We start from the raw sequence: 16,853 nt of genomic DNA, 5'->3' as shown, positions 1-16,853 counted from the left end.
TATAAGCAGAGAACAGCACAACCACATTTTGAAGGAATTGTCTAAAGTATATTAACAAAAGAGCATTGATATTGTTATTAATATGCATTATGAATGTCAAATTTAATAACATATCCAGATGAAAAATATGCCCTGGGCTTGTAAAAGATACTCTGTTTGCTTTTACCAGATTCATGCTTTTATGCATAAGGGTAAGTATTCAAGCTGTGTTCTTTAGGGAAGTTAGAATGGTGTTGGGATGGAAAAAGAATGACAGAACACATGCAAATTCCTGTCCAAGGTCAATGGTAGTCAAAAGACAAGGAATGAACAATGGTAAGGGAAGGATTGGTTCTGGAGCCTTGGGGTACATAGAGCTCCAATCCTGCATCCTGACAGTTTTGGAAATCATTTATCTAACTATACAATGAACATTACTTTAGAACATGGAAATCCTTCTGTTTCCTAACTGAAGGCCAGAGGTTTTGTTGTTGTTGTTTTGGCTTTTTTTTTTTTTTTTTGCCACAATGTGAAAGGAAACAGTGAGTCCTTTCTCCAGAAGTATGTGTCCCTTGCAAGTGGAAGTATCATGCTTTCACATGAATGGCAGCAGCAGCCTTTGGGGACAATCTCAAGAGCTCCTAACTGAAAAACCCATGTTTCCAGTTTAAATACGAGGCAGTAATTACTCATGCAGCCAGGGACAATTCCACGTCACTGCCTATTTGCGGCACTGTTTAAAAACAATCCACTCATCCTTCAAATTTGACCAAACTACAAATGGTATGAGAACTCAGTCGTCTAATAAGGATGTTCATTTTGGCACTCAGCAGCTTACGCATGGCTCACAGATGGCTTCTGTCTCATTTTGTGTAATCCAATCATCCTGCACTACTGCGTTTCACACTTAGTCTCCAGGAGTAATTGAAAAGCTCACGGTGACAATTGTCTCTTCTTCCAGATGTCATCAGTATAAGGAGCACGGATCTCATCACCTCCTTGATGTAGGTTGTGCGCATGGCTCTCCGCGTCAGGGTTGCTCCAAGCAAGGTAAAGAGACGTTACTTCTTTGCATTGCTTTTCCTGCTGCCTAGCCCTTGTGTAAATGAGTATGTTCTATAAATGGCCTCTCTGTCAGTAGGCAACTTGTTTCGCTTTTGGCTGGGTACCATGCAGAAAACATTCTGCTGTACTGCTTGCATCTTGTGGTAATGGTGGCAATACAGAGGCGCCTGTGCCCAAGAAGGGATTCTAAAACATTTAAACAGTAGCTGTTTAAAAGCATCATTTTACACAGAAGCAATCTCTCTAGTGTTAACACCTGTACTTCCACTAACATGTTCCAAAATCTTGACAGTTTGTCCTCAATCTTTTTTTTCTTTTCTTTTTTTTTTTTTTTTTTTTTTTTTGCAGGGGGTAGCTTTTATTTTTGTAGCTTCTAAAGGATGTGCAAGATTTTAAAGGCAAAGCATTAAAACATTTTAAGCTGTAGGGTTGTTAGTTTCTTTTCCCCCTGAAGCTAGTGTTAATAGTTTTTATTTCAGTATAAAAATACCCCTTTAAAAAAATCAAAGAACCTAAAACAAGGAAATATGCATAGCTTCAAAGCAGCTGTGTAAATTCACATAGACTTCAGGCCTATAAAGGAGCAGGCTTAAGGGAATGACACTGGAAAATCAGATTTTTACTTAAAAATTAATTTATGATTACAAGTGAGTGCTACATTCGTTTTAGTAAAATATCAACACCATGTGTATTTCCTTGAGCTTTTTCTGCTCAATGCCATCATCACCACATACATCATCAGTGAGAAATGTTGAATATGGCAACAGCTAAGAAAAATTTTCTAGGTCAGTGAAAACACTATTTCAAGGAAAACATTTTCTAAGAAATTTGTTTTTAAAAAGGATTTTAAAACTGTTCATAATTTATAAATAATTTTGGGATGCAACTAGCAATAACAACTTGCTGAAGAGATAAAAAATTAAAAGATAATATCCTTTGTCTTAAGTAGCTTACACAAAGAACAGGGACTCTATATTTAGTCTCGGTTTACACACACACACACACACACACACACAAATACATACATATTCCTTGCAGGAGAAATATGTTCATGGTTGGTGCAGATCTTGACAGTTTTAAAATCCCAGAGCATGTGAAGTAGAGGTGAGTTGGGTGACGGTCTGAATTCTCATGGCACATCCTGTGGGTTATGAGTTAACTTTTCTTCAATCTTTGCTTATTGTCAGTATTATCAGCACGGGAATTACTTATACGCTCCTAAATTAATATTAATAGCAAAAGTGACCTTCATCTGAAGATAATTCCAAGGTTCCACAAACATATTGAATGCACACAATGTGCCAGGCATTGGGCTAATTAAATCCCCCATCTCTATGCTTTAAACGAGAGAAAAGCTGACACAAGGGAAAGAATTGTGGCCAAAGGCCATTTAATTAATTTGCTGTCTGGGAAAATTGCACAAAAAAACTGGGAAGCAAGCCCAGGTATGAGGACTGGTAATTTGTTGTTCAGAATACAGTGTTTTGATGTTCAAAATGCACTTTTCCTACCTACATTAAACTAATGTAAACTTTCCTCTGTGAAAAGAATGTATGTAAAGATCTCAGAGACACAACCCAGTTTGGAATTTCCTTGGACTGGAGAATTTTGTCCTTGGAAGAGGCCCTTTCCAAGGGAGCGGCTCAATGGAGGCTGCATCCTGAGCTATGGTCCAACAGGAGAGAGGGCCACATCCCTTGGTTTCTCTAGGAATTGTTGTAAGAACTCAAAGGAAGGCTTTCGATGGAAAGAAGTGGAAAAGAAAGAATTCTCTGTTGATATAGTACTGAATACGGGGAATTTTACATACGTTCTGAACACAAAACCCCTATGAGGGGCTGGGGCTGTAGCTCAGTGGTAGAGTGCTTGCCTAGCATGTGTGAGGCACTGGGTTTGATCTTCAGCAACACATAAAAATAAATAAATAAAAATAAATGTATTGTATCCATCTATAACTGAAAAAAACAACAATAACAACAAAAAAACTATGAAAACTTACTTATGTTTTACAGATAAATAGAAGAAACACTCAGAAAGTAACTGGCTGATGTCACGTACTTGCTGGGGAGGAACTAGGAGAGTAACTCCAGCATATCTGACTATAAAGTCTACATTTTTTCATTGATAGAATATGGCTCCCATTGGACTAGGCTTTCATTATGTTTTCCTTCCTTCCTTCATTATTACTCAAAATGTAGTTATTGAATATCTACCAACGGTTAAACAGTTTGGGAGATGAGGAATTAAACATGACTAGCTTCACGTCTCAGAGAGGCTGAAGATATAAGCACCTCCATAAATAAGTGTGTTACTACACAAATGTGGTCAGATCTGTAAGACATACACATAATACAATGGAGGGAAAGATGTAAGGATGGGAGGAATGAGAAGAGGAAAGAAGGAAGGAGGGAAGGAATAAAGGGAGGATGGACAGAGAAACGGAGGGGGAGGAAAGAAGGAGGGAGGGAGAAAGAGAAAGATATAAAGGAAAAAAGGGACAGATTGACTCTGTCCTGGAGTCAGGGTGCAGTGGGAAGATGGCATATGAGCTAGACCTTGAGAACATACAGCTATTTGCTCTAAGAGTAAGCTTTGTAGGCGATGGGAGCATTCTTGCTTAGCAAAATCACACAAGAGCCTCCAGTTTCCATAAGATAAATGGAGAAAGCTATTTATTATAAAAGGGACAGGCTCGGATTTCACAAGAGAATTCCCCTAAACTTTCAAAGTTCATATACTTCCAATGCTTCTTAAATTGTTTCTGAGTATAGAAAAAGAAGAAAAACATGAAGCTGTTTTAACGAAACAGAAATTAAAGATAACACAAAAAAAGATGGGCCAGGTGTGTTGGTGCACTCCTATAGTCCCAGCGGCTCTGGAGGCTAAGGCAGGAGTATTCCTAAGCAACTCAGTGAGAACCTGTCTCTAAATAAAATACAAAATAGGGATGGGGATGTGGCTCATTGATTGAGTTGAGTGCCCCTGAGTTTCATCCCCAGTGCCCCCATCCCCCAAAAGATTGATCTCATTTATGAATATAAAGGTAAAAATCCAAATAACATATAAGCAAAGCAAACAGAATCTAAGATGACATCATACAAATAAAGTATCATGGCCAAATTATATTTATTCTAAAAATGTAAGGATGGTTCAGTATTAGGTAATCTACTAGCATAATTAATCATATTTGTAAATTTAAGTAGAAAATCATATGGTCATCTTCATAGATGCTAAAATGGTCTTTGAGTAAAATTGACAGCCATTCCTAATTAAAACACTAAATAAAATAGAAACTGATGATTTCTTCTTTTTCCTTATTTTAAATTTATTTATTTATTCTAAATTGTTATACATAACAGCAGAATGCATTTCAATTCATAGCACACATATAGAACACAATTTTTCGTGTCTCTGGTTGTACACAAAGTAGAGTCACACCATTAGTGTCTTCATATATGTACTTAGAGTAATGATGTCCATCTCATTCCACCATCTTTCCTATCCACATGCCTCCTCTCTTTCCTCCTCCCCCCCTTTGTCCTATATAAACTTTCTCCATTCCTCCCATGTTGCCCCACAACCTCCATTATCTATCAGCATCCACATATTAGAAAACATTCAGCCTTCGGTTTTTTGGGATTAGCTTATGTCACTTAGTGTCCAACTCCATCCATTTACCTGCAAATGCCATGATTTTATTCTCTTTTAATGCTGAATATATTCCATTGTGCATATATACCACAGTTTCTCTACCCATTCATCTACTGAAGGGCATCTAGGTTGCTTCCACAGTTTAGCTATTGTGAATTGATCTGCTATAAACATTCTTCTTTAGTATTAAAGAATATCAATAACTACACATGCACACATGCACTCACCTCACCTCACATCACATCACAGTCCTAAATAGGGTGTGTTACTCAGTGGAAAAAAACAGGGACATCTTTAAAAAGGCAAAGAACCAGACAAGGATATACATTAAATTCACTATTATTTAAAAATATACTGGAAGTTCTAGTCAATCCAATTAGGCCACAATAAAAGAAAGAGCCATAAGAATTAGAACAGAAGTGAAACTAAGTCTATTTATATATACTATTGTATTTATATATAAGATCAAGCAAAATAAGCCAATCCCCTAAAATCAAAAGTCAAACGTTCTTTCTGATGCTATCTGGGTGTTAACACATAACAAATGGGGGTGAGGGAAGAACAGAAGTTTAGTAGATTAGACAAAGGGGAATGAATAGAAGGGAGCGGGGAATAGGAATAAGAAGTGGAATGAGTCTGTCTTAACTTTCCTATGTACATTTTAAATACACCACAGTGAATTTTCACATCATGTACACAAGATTGGGATCCTAATTAGAATAAGATGTACTCCATGTTTGTACAAATATGTCAAATAAATATGTCTACTGACATAGATAACTAAAAAGAACAAATAAAAAATTCTGATGATTGGCTGGGTGCTGTGGCACACACCTGTAATCCCAGTGACTTGGGAGGCTGAGGCAGAAGTATCACAAGTTTGAGGCTAGCCTTAGCAACTTAGCAAGATCTTTAGTAACTTAGGGAGACCTTGTCTCAAAATAAAATATAAAAAATAAAAAGAGCTAGGAGTACGGCTCAGTGGTAAAGCGCCTGGGTTCAGACCCTGAATCATGAGGTGTGTATCTTATTCTTTTAAAATTTTGGTTTTGTGTGTAATTTATAATGTGATCCGATCTGAGTATGGTGATATATGCATATCTATTTGCATGCATGATTTATAAGTTAATTACTAAATATTTTGGGGGGTGTATGCTCAAAAAATTACTACTGTGAAAATGCATTTAAAATTTTTGTAAAATATATATTGAGTTTCAAAAAATGAAGTCTTGTGATTTGACAGCAGCTAAATTTGGTATAATATAAAATAAATCTTAAATAAAGATAACTAGGGAGAAAAATGAAAATACTAACACAAATAATAACACATTTCAATATGTTAATAAGATATTAATGTAAAATACAAAAATCAGTTGCCTTTATATACACAAATAGTAGCTAGTTAGATGATGTTATGAAAGATAAAACTTAGTAGCAAGAATTTATTTAATAATAAACTTGACAGATAGTATGTGAAAGCTATGTGAGAAAAGATTAAAGTATGCCTGAATGATACAAAAGTAGACTTAAATAAAGTTGGAGATTTTCTTGGTTTTAGATAGCATCAATAAACCTTATAAAGTTTATTCCTATCACTTATTCCCATCTTAGTAGTGAATTTAGCATAATCACAAAAAAAAAATCCCAGAATTGTTTTATGAAGTTATTCTGTCAGATTTGGAAGTTTATATATACATATGAGAACCCTAAAACAAAGAGATAAGAGGGGACTGGCATTATCAAATATTTTAAAAATAATTTTGTTGAGGAATAAATTTTTAAAACTAAACATATTTAATGTGTGCAATTTGATGAATTTGGACAGATGCAAACTCCTGTGAAATCATCATCATCATCAAGGTGTTAGACATATTCATCACTCCCCAAAGTGTCCTTGTGCCTCTGTGCCTGTTTGTGCATATGTGGTAAGAATACCTAACATGAGCTTAAACCTGTTAATGTATGCCTTGTCAGATATTAAAACATACTATAAACCAGGTGCCGTGGCACAAGCCTGTAATCCCAGCAGCTCGGGAAGATGAGGCAGGAGGATCATGTGTTCAAAGCCAGCCTTAGCAACTTAGCAAGGCCCTAAGTGACTCAACAAGACCCTGTCTCTAAATAAAACACACACACACACACACACACACATAAATAGGGTTGGGGGATATGGCTTATGGCTCAGTGGTTGAGTGTTCCTGTATTCAATCCCTGATACCAAAAACAAACAAACAAACAAACAGAAAACATACTATAAAGTTTCTACAACTAATTCAGTGTGGTATAGATTCATGAGTCATAGAAAGAGAGCTCAATGGGGAAAAAAAACAGAGAATATAAACAACAAAAATGCACACAGCTGAAAAAATGGAAAAAATGTAGCAGCTCCTTGGGAATGTCAGGTTACCACAGAAAGCAAGGCATTGATGGGGACATGTCAAAAGAACACAAACGGTGTCTTGTAGGCCAAATTTGGAACCATTTGGCATCAACAGAAATCATAATTATTTTGTTTATTCTGTGTTTTTCAGTGTTGGGGATTGAACCCAGGGCCTCAAGCATGTTTAGGCAAGTGTTCTACCAATGAGCTACACACCCAGCCCCAAGGATCATGATGCTAGAGAAAACAAAAAGATAAGTTATCAAAAATAAATGAATAAATAATAAATATATAAATTAACACCTAAGATCAAGGGTAAAAGAGGAAATCTCTTTATGGAAGAATGTCTACTAAAATGGAGAAAAAATGAAATGATGAAGTCATCAGTCTACATCATCGATGTAAATAATTGATTCAGACAAGATCTGTTAATGGGTGCTAAAAGCTTTGGGCAAAATGTTTTGAAGGAACAAGATATTCACCTACTCTCAAGTCATAACTTATTAGTTACAAAGGATAATAGTACAAATAAAAACACAAATACATCACCTTTATCAAAGTATCAAAGTGACCATCACTGATAATGAAACAAAGTCATATTATGTTCTCCTTATGAGATGCAATGGGAGATACACAATTTTACCTTTATAGAATTCTTCCCCAAAGAATCTAATAATGAGGAAACCATCAGAAAAATTTAGAGTAAGACACTAACAGATATGATAACAAAATGCAACATGTGAAATTTGATTTGATTCCAGGATTCTCAGATTTTGAGGATAACTGAAGAAATTTGAATATGAATTCCACAGAAGTAATATTTCATGTCCATATAAAATTTCCCATGCGTGATAATAATTTGGTGGTTGTCTAGGAAATTGGACTTGCCTTTGTGAGACTCTGGGGAAAATGTTTTTAAAATTTTGTCTTCACTTTTTGCCACTGAAAAATAAATGTGGTACAATTTCACATTAACTTTACACATTATACCTAGTCATATTCTTGCAAAGGCTTTTTATTAAATTATACATCCTTTAAAGGGGAAATAAGTGAATATTAATATAAAAATATGATATATTTTGAAAATATATTTTGTGTGAAGTACAAAATACTTTAGCATAATATAGTATGAAATATGTGTACATAAATTAATGTTAATCTGTACCCCAGGAGCTGTTGATTAACATCTAAAGTACCCTTATTAGGAATTCATACTTGAATAAGTTCTCAGGCAGTTCAGAAAATATTATTGAAAAGTATACTAGAGATTTTGTTAATGAACATCAGAAACAAGTTATATTTTTCACTGATGAAATTAATTTTGTTCCAAACACGCAAAATTGATCAGGCCTCCCTATCCTTATATGAACAAAATATAAGAATTTGGAAAGCCTAGTAACTCAAATACCATTAGAGAAGATTCCAAGATCTTGAACTCCATGCTCTTATACTGTGCCTCAACTTTATGGAAAAATGTGTCAATCATCTTGCCAGGATATTTGATGTTGACTTCAGGGTGTCATTGTGATGTCTCAGAGTAAATTTGGCAAACTCAAAGTAGTTGTCAAAGTGTTATAGATCAGAGAGGGGGACTTCACTAAGTTATTTTTTTAATATTTATTTTTTAGTTGTAGGTGGACACAATATCTTCATTTCATTTTTATGTGTTGCCGAGGATGGAACCCAGTGCCTTACACATGCTAGGTGAGCGCTCTACCACTGAGCCACAACCTCAGGACTTCACTAAGTTTTTAAGAACAGGTTGTAAAAATATTTTTGTCTGTTTGCTAATAATTTACATTTGGTACAATTTTAAGTAGGACTTGCTATTATTATACAATAAATACCTGGTCTTTCTCTTCCTTTCATTAAAACTTACAAAATATATAAAAGAGGGAAAGGCATAGCCATAATTTCAGCCTTTAAAAACAAACATCGTTAAGACATGTCTTTTTAGATACTGAACTAAGGAGAAGAATGTAAAGCTCCCAATTGATTCTCATGTTTGAAAGCTAGATATGTTGACCAGAAGAATCTGAGAGTTGTTTAATAGCAGTTTAATTTGGGTTTATTTGAATAATGAGACTAGTGAGTAGTGACATTATGAATTATTTTTATCATTTTATTTCATGTTTTTATATTTTTTAAATTTTGAACTTTTTTTTAATCCTTTGAGAATTGAATTAATGAGCTTATATTATTTTGAGACTTTAGAAAATCAAAGAGGCAACTGGTTCTCTAAAGCATTTTAGACATTTTTGAACTTTACAGATTAGGGAAGAAATTTCAAAGTCCTGAATTGACTGGAAATGACTAGCCAGAAGTTGAAAACAGGAAAATTTACTTCACCTTCCCTTTCACTTCCCAGAACTACTACAACCTTCATGACCAATACAATCATTATTAGTTTTAATGGACCCAATATCTGAACTTGTTTTTCTAATGTTTGTTTTATTAATAGTTTAACAGAAGCAAATATGCCATAGAATGGGTCTATTATTGTGGTTCCTTCTGAGACTTTTTTGGGTGCTGTCCCTTACCTTAGCACTTTTAGTGGGGTGTCTTTTGCTTAGGTCAACATGACTTGTATCAGATGAACTCTATGATATGGACACCCACGTTTGCTTTAGATAAATACATTTGTCTCAAAGTCATTCATGCACAGTCCTGTCCCCTGCCCACCAGCACCTGTTAATAGAGCTCCATCTAACATGGTGTCAAATACCAAGTAGTGATTAGTTTATTCGGTGAGATTCTCTCCTCTTGTGCGTTTGCATAAGAGAAAGAGTTGGTCAGTTTTTAGTAGAGTTGGAAGAAAAAACAAATCTGAGACTAGAATAATTCAGCCCTAGCATGGAAGATTATGGCAATGGCCCATAGGTCACTAGAGCCACTATGTACTTAACCAATGAGTTATTGTGGATCTTGAATGGTGGCAGAGAGAAGCTGAATTAGTAGATGTTAAGATAGTTGTCTTAATGGATTCTAAAAATCTTCCTATTATCCCCCATTGAGGTAGAGTGAATTTTGTATTCCCTACAACTTGAAGGAGCCTAATGAACATATTGAAATTTGAAAGACAATTTAAAATACTAATCCCACAAACAATATTTATACAGCTTTCAGCACATGCCATAGTTGCAGATATGATGATTCGGTTAATGCTTTCTTTAATTCTTCATGAGGATGGGGATAATCTTTCCTTACAGGATTTTAAATGTGTTCTACATGGAACCCATATAATTAGAGTTGGAATTATTCTTAATATTTGAGATTCTTAATCGGGGATACATGGATGGGCCTTAGAGTTTCTCTGAAAACACTACAACTGTACACAATTTTGTGTGTATTTGTGAGTATATGCATTTTTCTGCACATTCCACATTTTACATCAGATATACAAAAAGAAAATGAGCAAATAAGGGTTAAAAACACCAGATCAAAACATTATTTGAAAAAACTTGCCCAAAGTCATGCAAGCTTTAACTGCTAAAGACTGGGTTTCTCTCTTTCATTACAAACTTGTTAAACATGATTCTACCCTGTAAAGATCATTAAGATTTTTCTATTTCCTACCAGAAATATATATATTTTAGATTCAGAGCCACATTTGAAAAAAATACAGATTACTATATTGCTAACATACTGTTTTCTCACAGACTTGTATTAAATTCTACTAATACCAGCATCCTACCACCATGTTTCATTTCATTTTTTTAGAACAAGTTATTCAATTTTTAAAAGGAAAAATATCTTGACTAATTTTGTAGGACAGGAATGGCATTCCATTTTTGTGTTAACATGCATTTCTTTATTTGTAGTAAAAAAAATATTCTATTTGTTCATTTCAATAGAAAATTTGTGGCTTTCCTTTTTGCTTGAGGAACTTCAATATCCCAGCTGTCCATCCAATTCCCATAAAGAAATTCTGCCTGAGAGAAACTCTCGGAGAAGCCTGTTCCTGTTTATTACCTGAACTAGTTTCTGTGGCCTCAGTAGGTCTTTGTATTGCAGTCAATGAGAAGTTTGTTAAAATGGGAAAACCAGGGTTAAGAGTAATAAAATTTGAGAACCACTCAAATGACATTTAAACTGATCCTAAATATGAAGTGTATGGATGATTTTGAGTTTTGCAAGAGCCTAAATCCTTATGAAGTCAGGTTATATCTTTTTGATGAGGTCATTTTGCCCTTATAATCAGAATCACAAAGTTTACTTTCTGATTGAGAGTCAATAAATCTGATATAAAATTGCAACTCTTTTAATGATTGGCTTTGTGAAAATGACTTAATTTCTCTAAGCCTCCATTTCTCCATTAACAATGAGGGCATTATAATCCTAGCCTGTGAATTTGTTTTGAAGTGTGAGCTAATCTACACAAGTATACTTTAAAAGGTTCATATAAACACAGGATATACTTGCTTTTTCTAATTGTTTACCATGTGATTATTATTATTATTATTTATCTTACTTTTTTCTTTGTATCCTAAAAGAGTCAATATTTGCTAAATTTTGTGTTGATTATTACTATCTCCTGTATAGCCAAGATTGCTTTCATATGGGGTGGTATTAACTGTGGCTGGTTCTCTGACTGATCATAATATCTGCTCCTTAAATAGCTAGAATGTCCTGGAAGGCCAAGATTCTTTCAATTCTTAAATTATGCTGAGTCATCCAACTTATTTTCACTGAGTATCTGCAGGAATGACACCAGACACTATGCATATATCAGTGAGCCAGAGGGACATATCTCTTCCCTCTCAATCCCTTCCAAGATACAATTAGATCCCATATTTGTAGTCATTATTTGGAGAACTATAAAACAATATGTGCAAGACATCCCAATTTACATTATTGAATGCCACAAGAGAAATTCAAGTGATAAATGAAGAGATCTCCAGGAGAATGGAACAAATATAAACCATTCCTTTTTGAATTATACACTGACTTGACTGGGAATAATATGGGGTGGTATTAAGTGTGTGGAAAGACAGTTGAGTGAGTCATGCCAACTGGAGTATTCCAGGTCCTCTGAAACTCTGAATCCTCAGGGATGCCACCAGCACATATTCCTATTCATTCTGGGTCCCAAACTAGCCCTTACAAAGATACTGTTTTTGGTTTGGGGAGGTTCTGAATTTGCAAATTAATCAACTTTCCTCTATTTTGTGTAGATGCAGTCTTTCCTTAATTTCAACTCATTAAAAATGCTTTATTGTTTAGGGCAGTGGAAGGAAGACCGGCATCAAAATATTTTTGATCCAAAGAGATGACAATGTGAAAAGCAGTTGTAGCTGACAGTTTTTGGAAAGCAACTTGTAAAGCATTTATCAAATCATAAGTATCCATAAACTGAAGACTTTTGCATGTTTATTCCATTTTTAAAACAGTTTTGCGATTGTGCACAAACAAGAATGAGTGGAAGCTTTTTAATAAAGAAATTGCATTCATAATGATCTTTATGAGAACATAATAAATCTTTGGTTACCATTAATTACTCCCCATAGTCAGACTAATGAGGACTGTATTAAGGAGAAAAGAGAGAATTAAAGAGTTCCCAACAGAGAATAATAAGTCAGGAAAACTTCTGAAGTTAGTGAGGTGTCAGCCGAGACCTGTAACGATGAGTGGGAGTTAGCCTTCCAAAGAAGGGAGCATTAATTCTAGACAGGGGGAGTGGCAATGACCTTTCCCAGGAATAGAAAGTACTTAAGCATGACTGGCATGCCAAAAGAAGGGCAAACACAAAGGGAATAGCAGAACCCAGGGATGACCTTCATCTATGTACAGATACTACTATGAAATGTTTTTGTGTTTTTCTTGTCCACCAGTTCCTCTATTAGAGGTGACATTGTCTTGGAGAATTAGGTTTGCTGCAGAAAGAATGCAATGAAGAGGAACATTTGGTGTTGGGGGTGTTTGCTTTTTTGGCTTCCAAAATGTGTTCCAACAATAGAATGACAAGGGGAGACCAGAGAGAGCTTGACTCCCCTCCACAGGGATCTAGCTGAGGGGCAGAAGTTCTGGAAGGAGAGAAGAGGAAGATGATGCAGTGGTAGCAGTGGTGGGGTGCATGGAAAAGAGCAGAGTCCACAGGGTAAGATAACCTAGAACTCTTTGTCACTGGTGTCATAGAGCCAAAAGGAAGATGAGTTCCAGGATGGAGATAGATCCTTCACAGATCCCCACCATTGTGCTGTGTGGCTGTGGAAGGTGTGTTCCTCTTGGCTGGTAGCCATAGCCAAGGGCCTCCTCATTGCCCTTGTATGGTCCAATTCAACATCATGCCCTCTGGTCCCTGACACTTTGCCAAGATCATGGAATTTCCCAGTGATCCGCTTCCCTTGCCTCTCACCTCATCTCAGTGGCCCAGAACACTGGTAAAGCCCCTGAAATCATGTGTTCTGGACATGTTTTCTTATTATAAATATGGGTCACAATTCTTATCCAGCAGCATTGTTTTGAGGATATAAGGGAACAGGGCTTACAGTGGAGAGCTTGACACCTTGAGTGCATAGCCATTAAACAAGTTACCCCTTATTCTATTCCTCATTAATAAAACCACATTTAAAAGTTCAGAAAAAGCCAGGTGCAATAGCACATGCCTCTAATTCCGTAATCCTTGATCCTGTCTCAAATTAAAAAATAAAAAGGGCTGGGCATGGGAATGTAGCTCAGTGGCAAAGTGCCCCTATGTTCAAACCCCAGAACAGAAGAAGAAGAAGAAGAAGAAGAAGAAGAAGAAGAAGAAGAAGAAGAAGAAGAAGAAGAAGAAGAAGTTGTTGTTGAAGTTGTTCAAAAATATACTCAGTGGTTAAAGAAATTAAGAGTATTAAAAAAGTAAAATGTGTATAATTAAAATACAACAATATAATGAATTCCTCTTACCTGTCACCCACCCTCACAATTATCAATTCATGTTCAATATTGTTTCATCATTCCACATTTATTTCCAGTTTTTTATTTTAAAGCTAATCCAGACTTAAAGGACTTTTAAAACACCCCTCCACACACATACCATTATCGCAGCTTAAAAACGTATCCATAATTCTTTAGCATCATTAAATACTCAGTCAAGTTTAAAAAGCCAAATGTCTTATAAATGTCATAATATTTTTTTATAGTTTGTTTGGTCCAGGATCCAAATATCTTTTTGAAAAAAACAATAAAAATTTTGGCAGTACATAAATATCTAGATTGCTATGAAGTCTGATTCACATTTATTGGATTTTCCTAGAGTGCCATAATGATATTTATATCATAATGAAGTCATGTGTTCTGTCATTTAGACAGCATTGCTAAGTGCCTTTCCTTTGGTAATTGATACAATTTTTTTTCCTGATCTCAATTCTGCCACTAAACAAAAGTATGCCATTGAACCATTAGCTCAACTTAAGTTCTCATTTCTGAAATCCTATTAAAAAGAATGTGTTGCAATAGAATTGATTGTTCAACATAGTATTAAAGTTTTAAACTTTCCAAGTGGGAGGCAGGCTAGCACAAGGTTAAGAAGAGGGTTGACATCCAGAAGGTTTGGGCTAGAGCCCTGCCACCACATACAGGCCACATGAACTGGAATAAGTTTCTTAACTTCTCTTTACCTTGGTTTCTGAATCTATGAAATGAAGGCAATAGTCAACCAAACCTAGACAGTTTCTTTTTATGTATGTATATAGTTTTCCACTGTCAATTATAACTAATTAGAACAAATTAAACAATAAAAATAAATAAATAAAAAGGAAAAATAGTAGTAGGCTATAGAGAGGGCCAAATAAAATGAGAAAATGTGAGTCCAGGGATTGTTACATAGTAACCCCTCAATAAGCAGTTAATATGATTAGACAGTGGTTAAAGAAATTAGAGCAGGAGATGAGGGGTCAGCAGAGCTTAGACCTATGTTGTTCAATATGGTCTTCACTAGCCACATGGGGCAACTGAGCTCTTGAAATATGGCTCATTGAAGCTGCGCTGTGTTCTGGTAAAATGCACTCTGGAGCTCTAAGACACAGTTTGACAGATGACAAAAAATATCTCAATAATTGTTAGTTTTTAGAACATGCTGAAATTATAATATGTTGGATATATTGGGTTAAATAAGTATCAATTTCACACTTTTGAAACATTTAGGAATGTGGCTGATAGAAAAATTTTAAAATTATATGTGCAGCTTGCATTACATTTCCTTCAGAGAGCCCTGGGTTAGATCAACAATTGCCATTCCTACCATTCGAAATGGATCTTGTTCTTTTTCTTACTGTTCATCTAGTTAAGCAAGTTGGGAGATATAATCAATGACCCTGTGTCCCTTAACATGGGCCACTTGTCTGTTCTGTTTCCTTAGTAGCTTATGCATCTGCCCTCTTTTCCAGCTCCCCTGCTTGCCTAGGTTATTAAAATCCCATTTAAATGCTTCCTTACCTAATGGCCCCTGGGATCCATACAACTCCTTCAATCGTGCAGTCTCCCTGTGGCCTTTAGAGACATTCAGAATTCTTCATCAAGGCATAAAATTCCCTTCACAACTGACCTCAACTCTTTAAATACTCTTACCTCCCCTTCAGCTTAGCTTCAGTCAAGTCTTCACAAGTGCTTCTCCTGCCTGTAGCAACCCCTCACCCCCGCCCCAGTTCATCACAAATAGCAAGATTTGAGTCCTAGCTCTACAATTTATTGTCAAACTGAAAAAGTCACTAAATATCTCTGAGCTTCATTTTTATTCTCGCTGAGAAAGGAATACTGATAGAATCTGCCACTCATTTGTTGTAAGGAACAAATGAAGTACTGTATTGTACAAATGGTTCCTGATATATTGTAAACCTATGATAAATGTTACTGTTGAACATTTCCTGGAAAAATATGTGTGCCCTCACAGTACCCACACACTATGTATCCTCCCCTGGTTTCTCCCTTGGGCTTTGACAGCATTCTGAACATCCCTCAACCATAGCTCCTCTTTCTGTATTTTAGCCATCTGTTTACTCATCGTTCTTGCCTCTGGATCCGCGTAGCTCTCAAAGTGTGGTCACAGGAACAGCAGACCAAACATCCCTAGTAGCAAGGCAGATTCCTGGGGCCCATCCCAACCTACTAAATCAGAAACTCTGAGACAATCTGCATCTTAACAGGTCCTCAATGTGAGACTGAAACTTGTGCTTTTGAGAATGACTATTAGAGCAGAGCTCCATGGCTGGGACTATAATTTAATTCATCTCGCATTGGTGCCCAGCTCAGTGACCATTTGTAAAATAGGAAAAAAAAAATGATTGAATGAATACTGACAATAGTGTGGGGCCACAAAAGGACAGCAAGCAGGGGAATGCCATTGTGTGACTTTTAGAAGGTTAGTTCTATAGGTTGGGTTGAATTAGATGGAGGGAGAAGTAACTCCAGGGAAGTGAATTTGGGTATTGAAAAATTATCACTTGAAAATCTGGATTTACAGTTCAGGTAGAAAAAAGTAATTATTTACAAAAAATATGTTTTCCTTTTAAAAACATTCCTTGTAAACTTATCTTAAATGTATTATTTTAACATCATATTTTATGTAGTGTTTTATGAATTTGTTGCAAAAAGTAGGCATGTATATATGAAATCATTAATAAATATATTCTCTCACAAATTATGACTAAATTTTCAAAAACAGTTCTAAAATCTTGAACAGATTTAGTATTTGTGAGTTTTCTATGTATGTAGCACAATTCTCTGGATTATAAAAGTAAAATTTTACAACAATTGTGTGTTTAAGAATTAAAATAACATTTAAAGTTCAATATTAATA

At 35.5% G+C, this 16,853-nt stretch overlaps 1 protein-coding gene across 1 annotated transcript in view; it reads left to right on the top strand.

The window, feature by feature from the left end:
• The first annotated feature begins 831 nt into the window (after positions 1–831).
• The window catches only part of Tmem244 (transmembrane protein 244), a 34,405-nt gene continuing 18,383 nt past the window's right edge, over positions 832–16,853 (top strand). Inside the window, exon 1 of the mRNA XM_058580873.1 lies at positions 832–1,029. Within this exon, the coding sequence (XP_058436856.1) occupies positions 997–1,029 (33 nt within the window). The 5' untranslated portion in view covers positions 832–996. The remainder of the gene's footprint in view (positions 1,030–16,853) is intronic.

Source organism: Marmota monax, unplaced genomic scaffold, assembly GCF_021218885.2.
Source record: "Marmota monax isolate L192 unplaced genomic scaffold, Marmota_monax_Labrador192_F-V1.1 WCK01_AAM20220418_F8-fsc00030, whole genome shotgun sequence".
Classification (NCBI taxonomy): Eukaryota; Metazoa; Chordata; class Mammalia; order Rodentia; family Sciuridae; genus Marmota; species Marmota monax.
The sequence above is the reverse complement of the archived record's forward strand: the minus strand, read 5'-3'. Positions and strand labels throughout refer to the sequence as shown.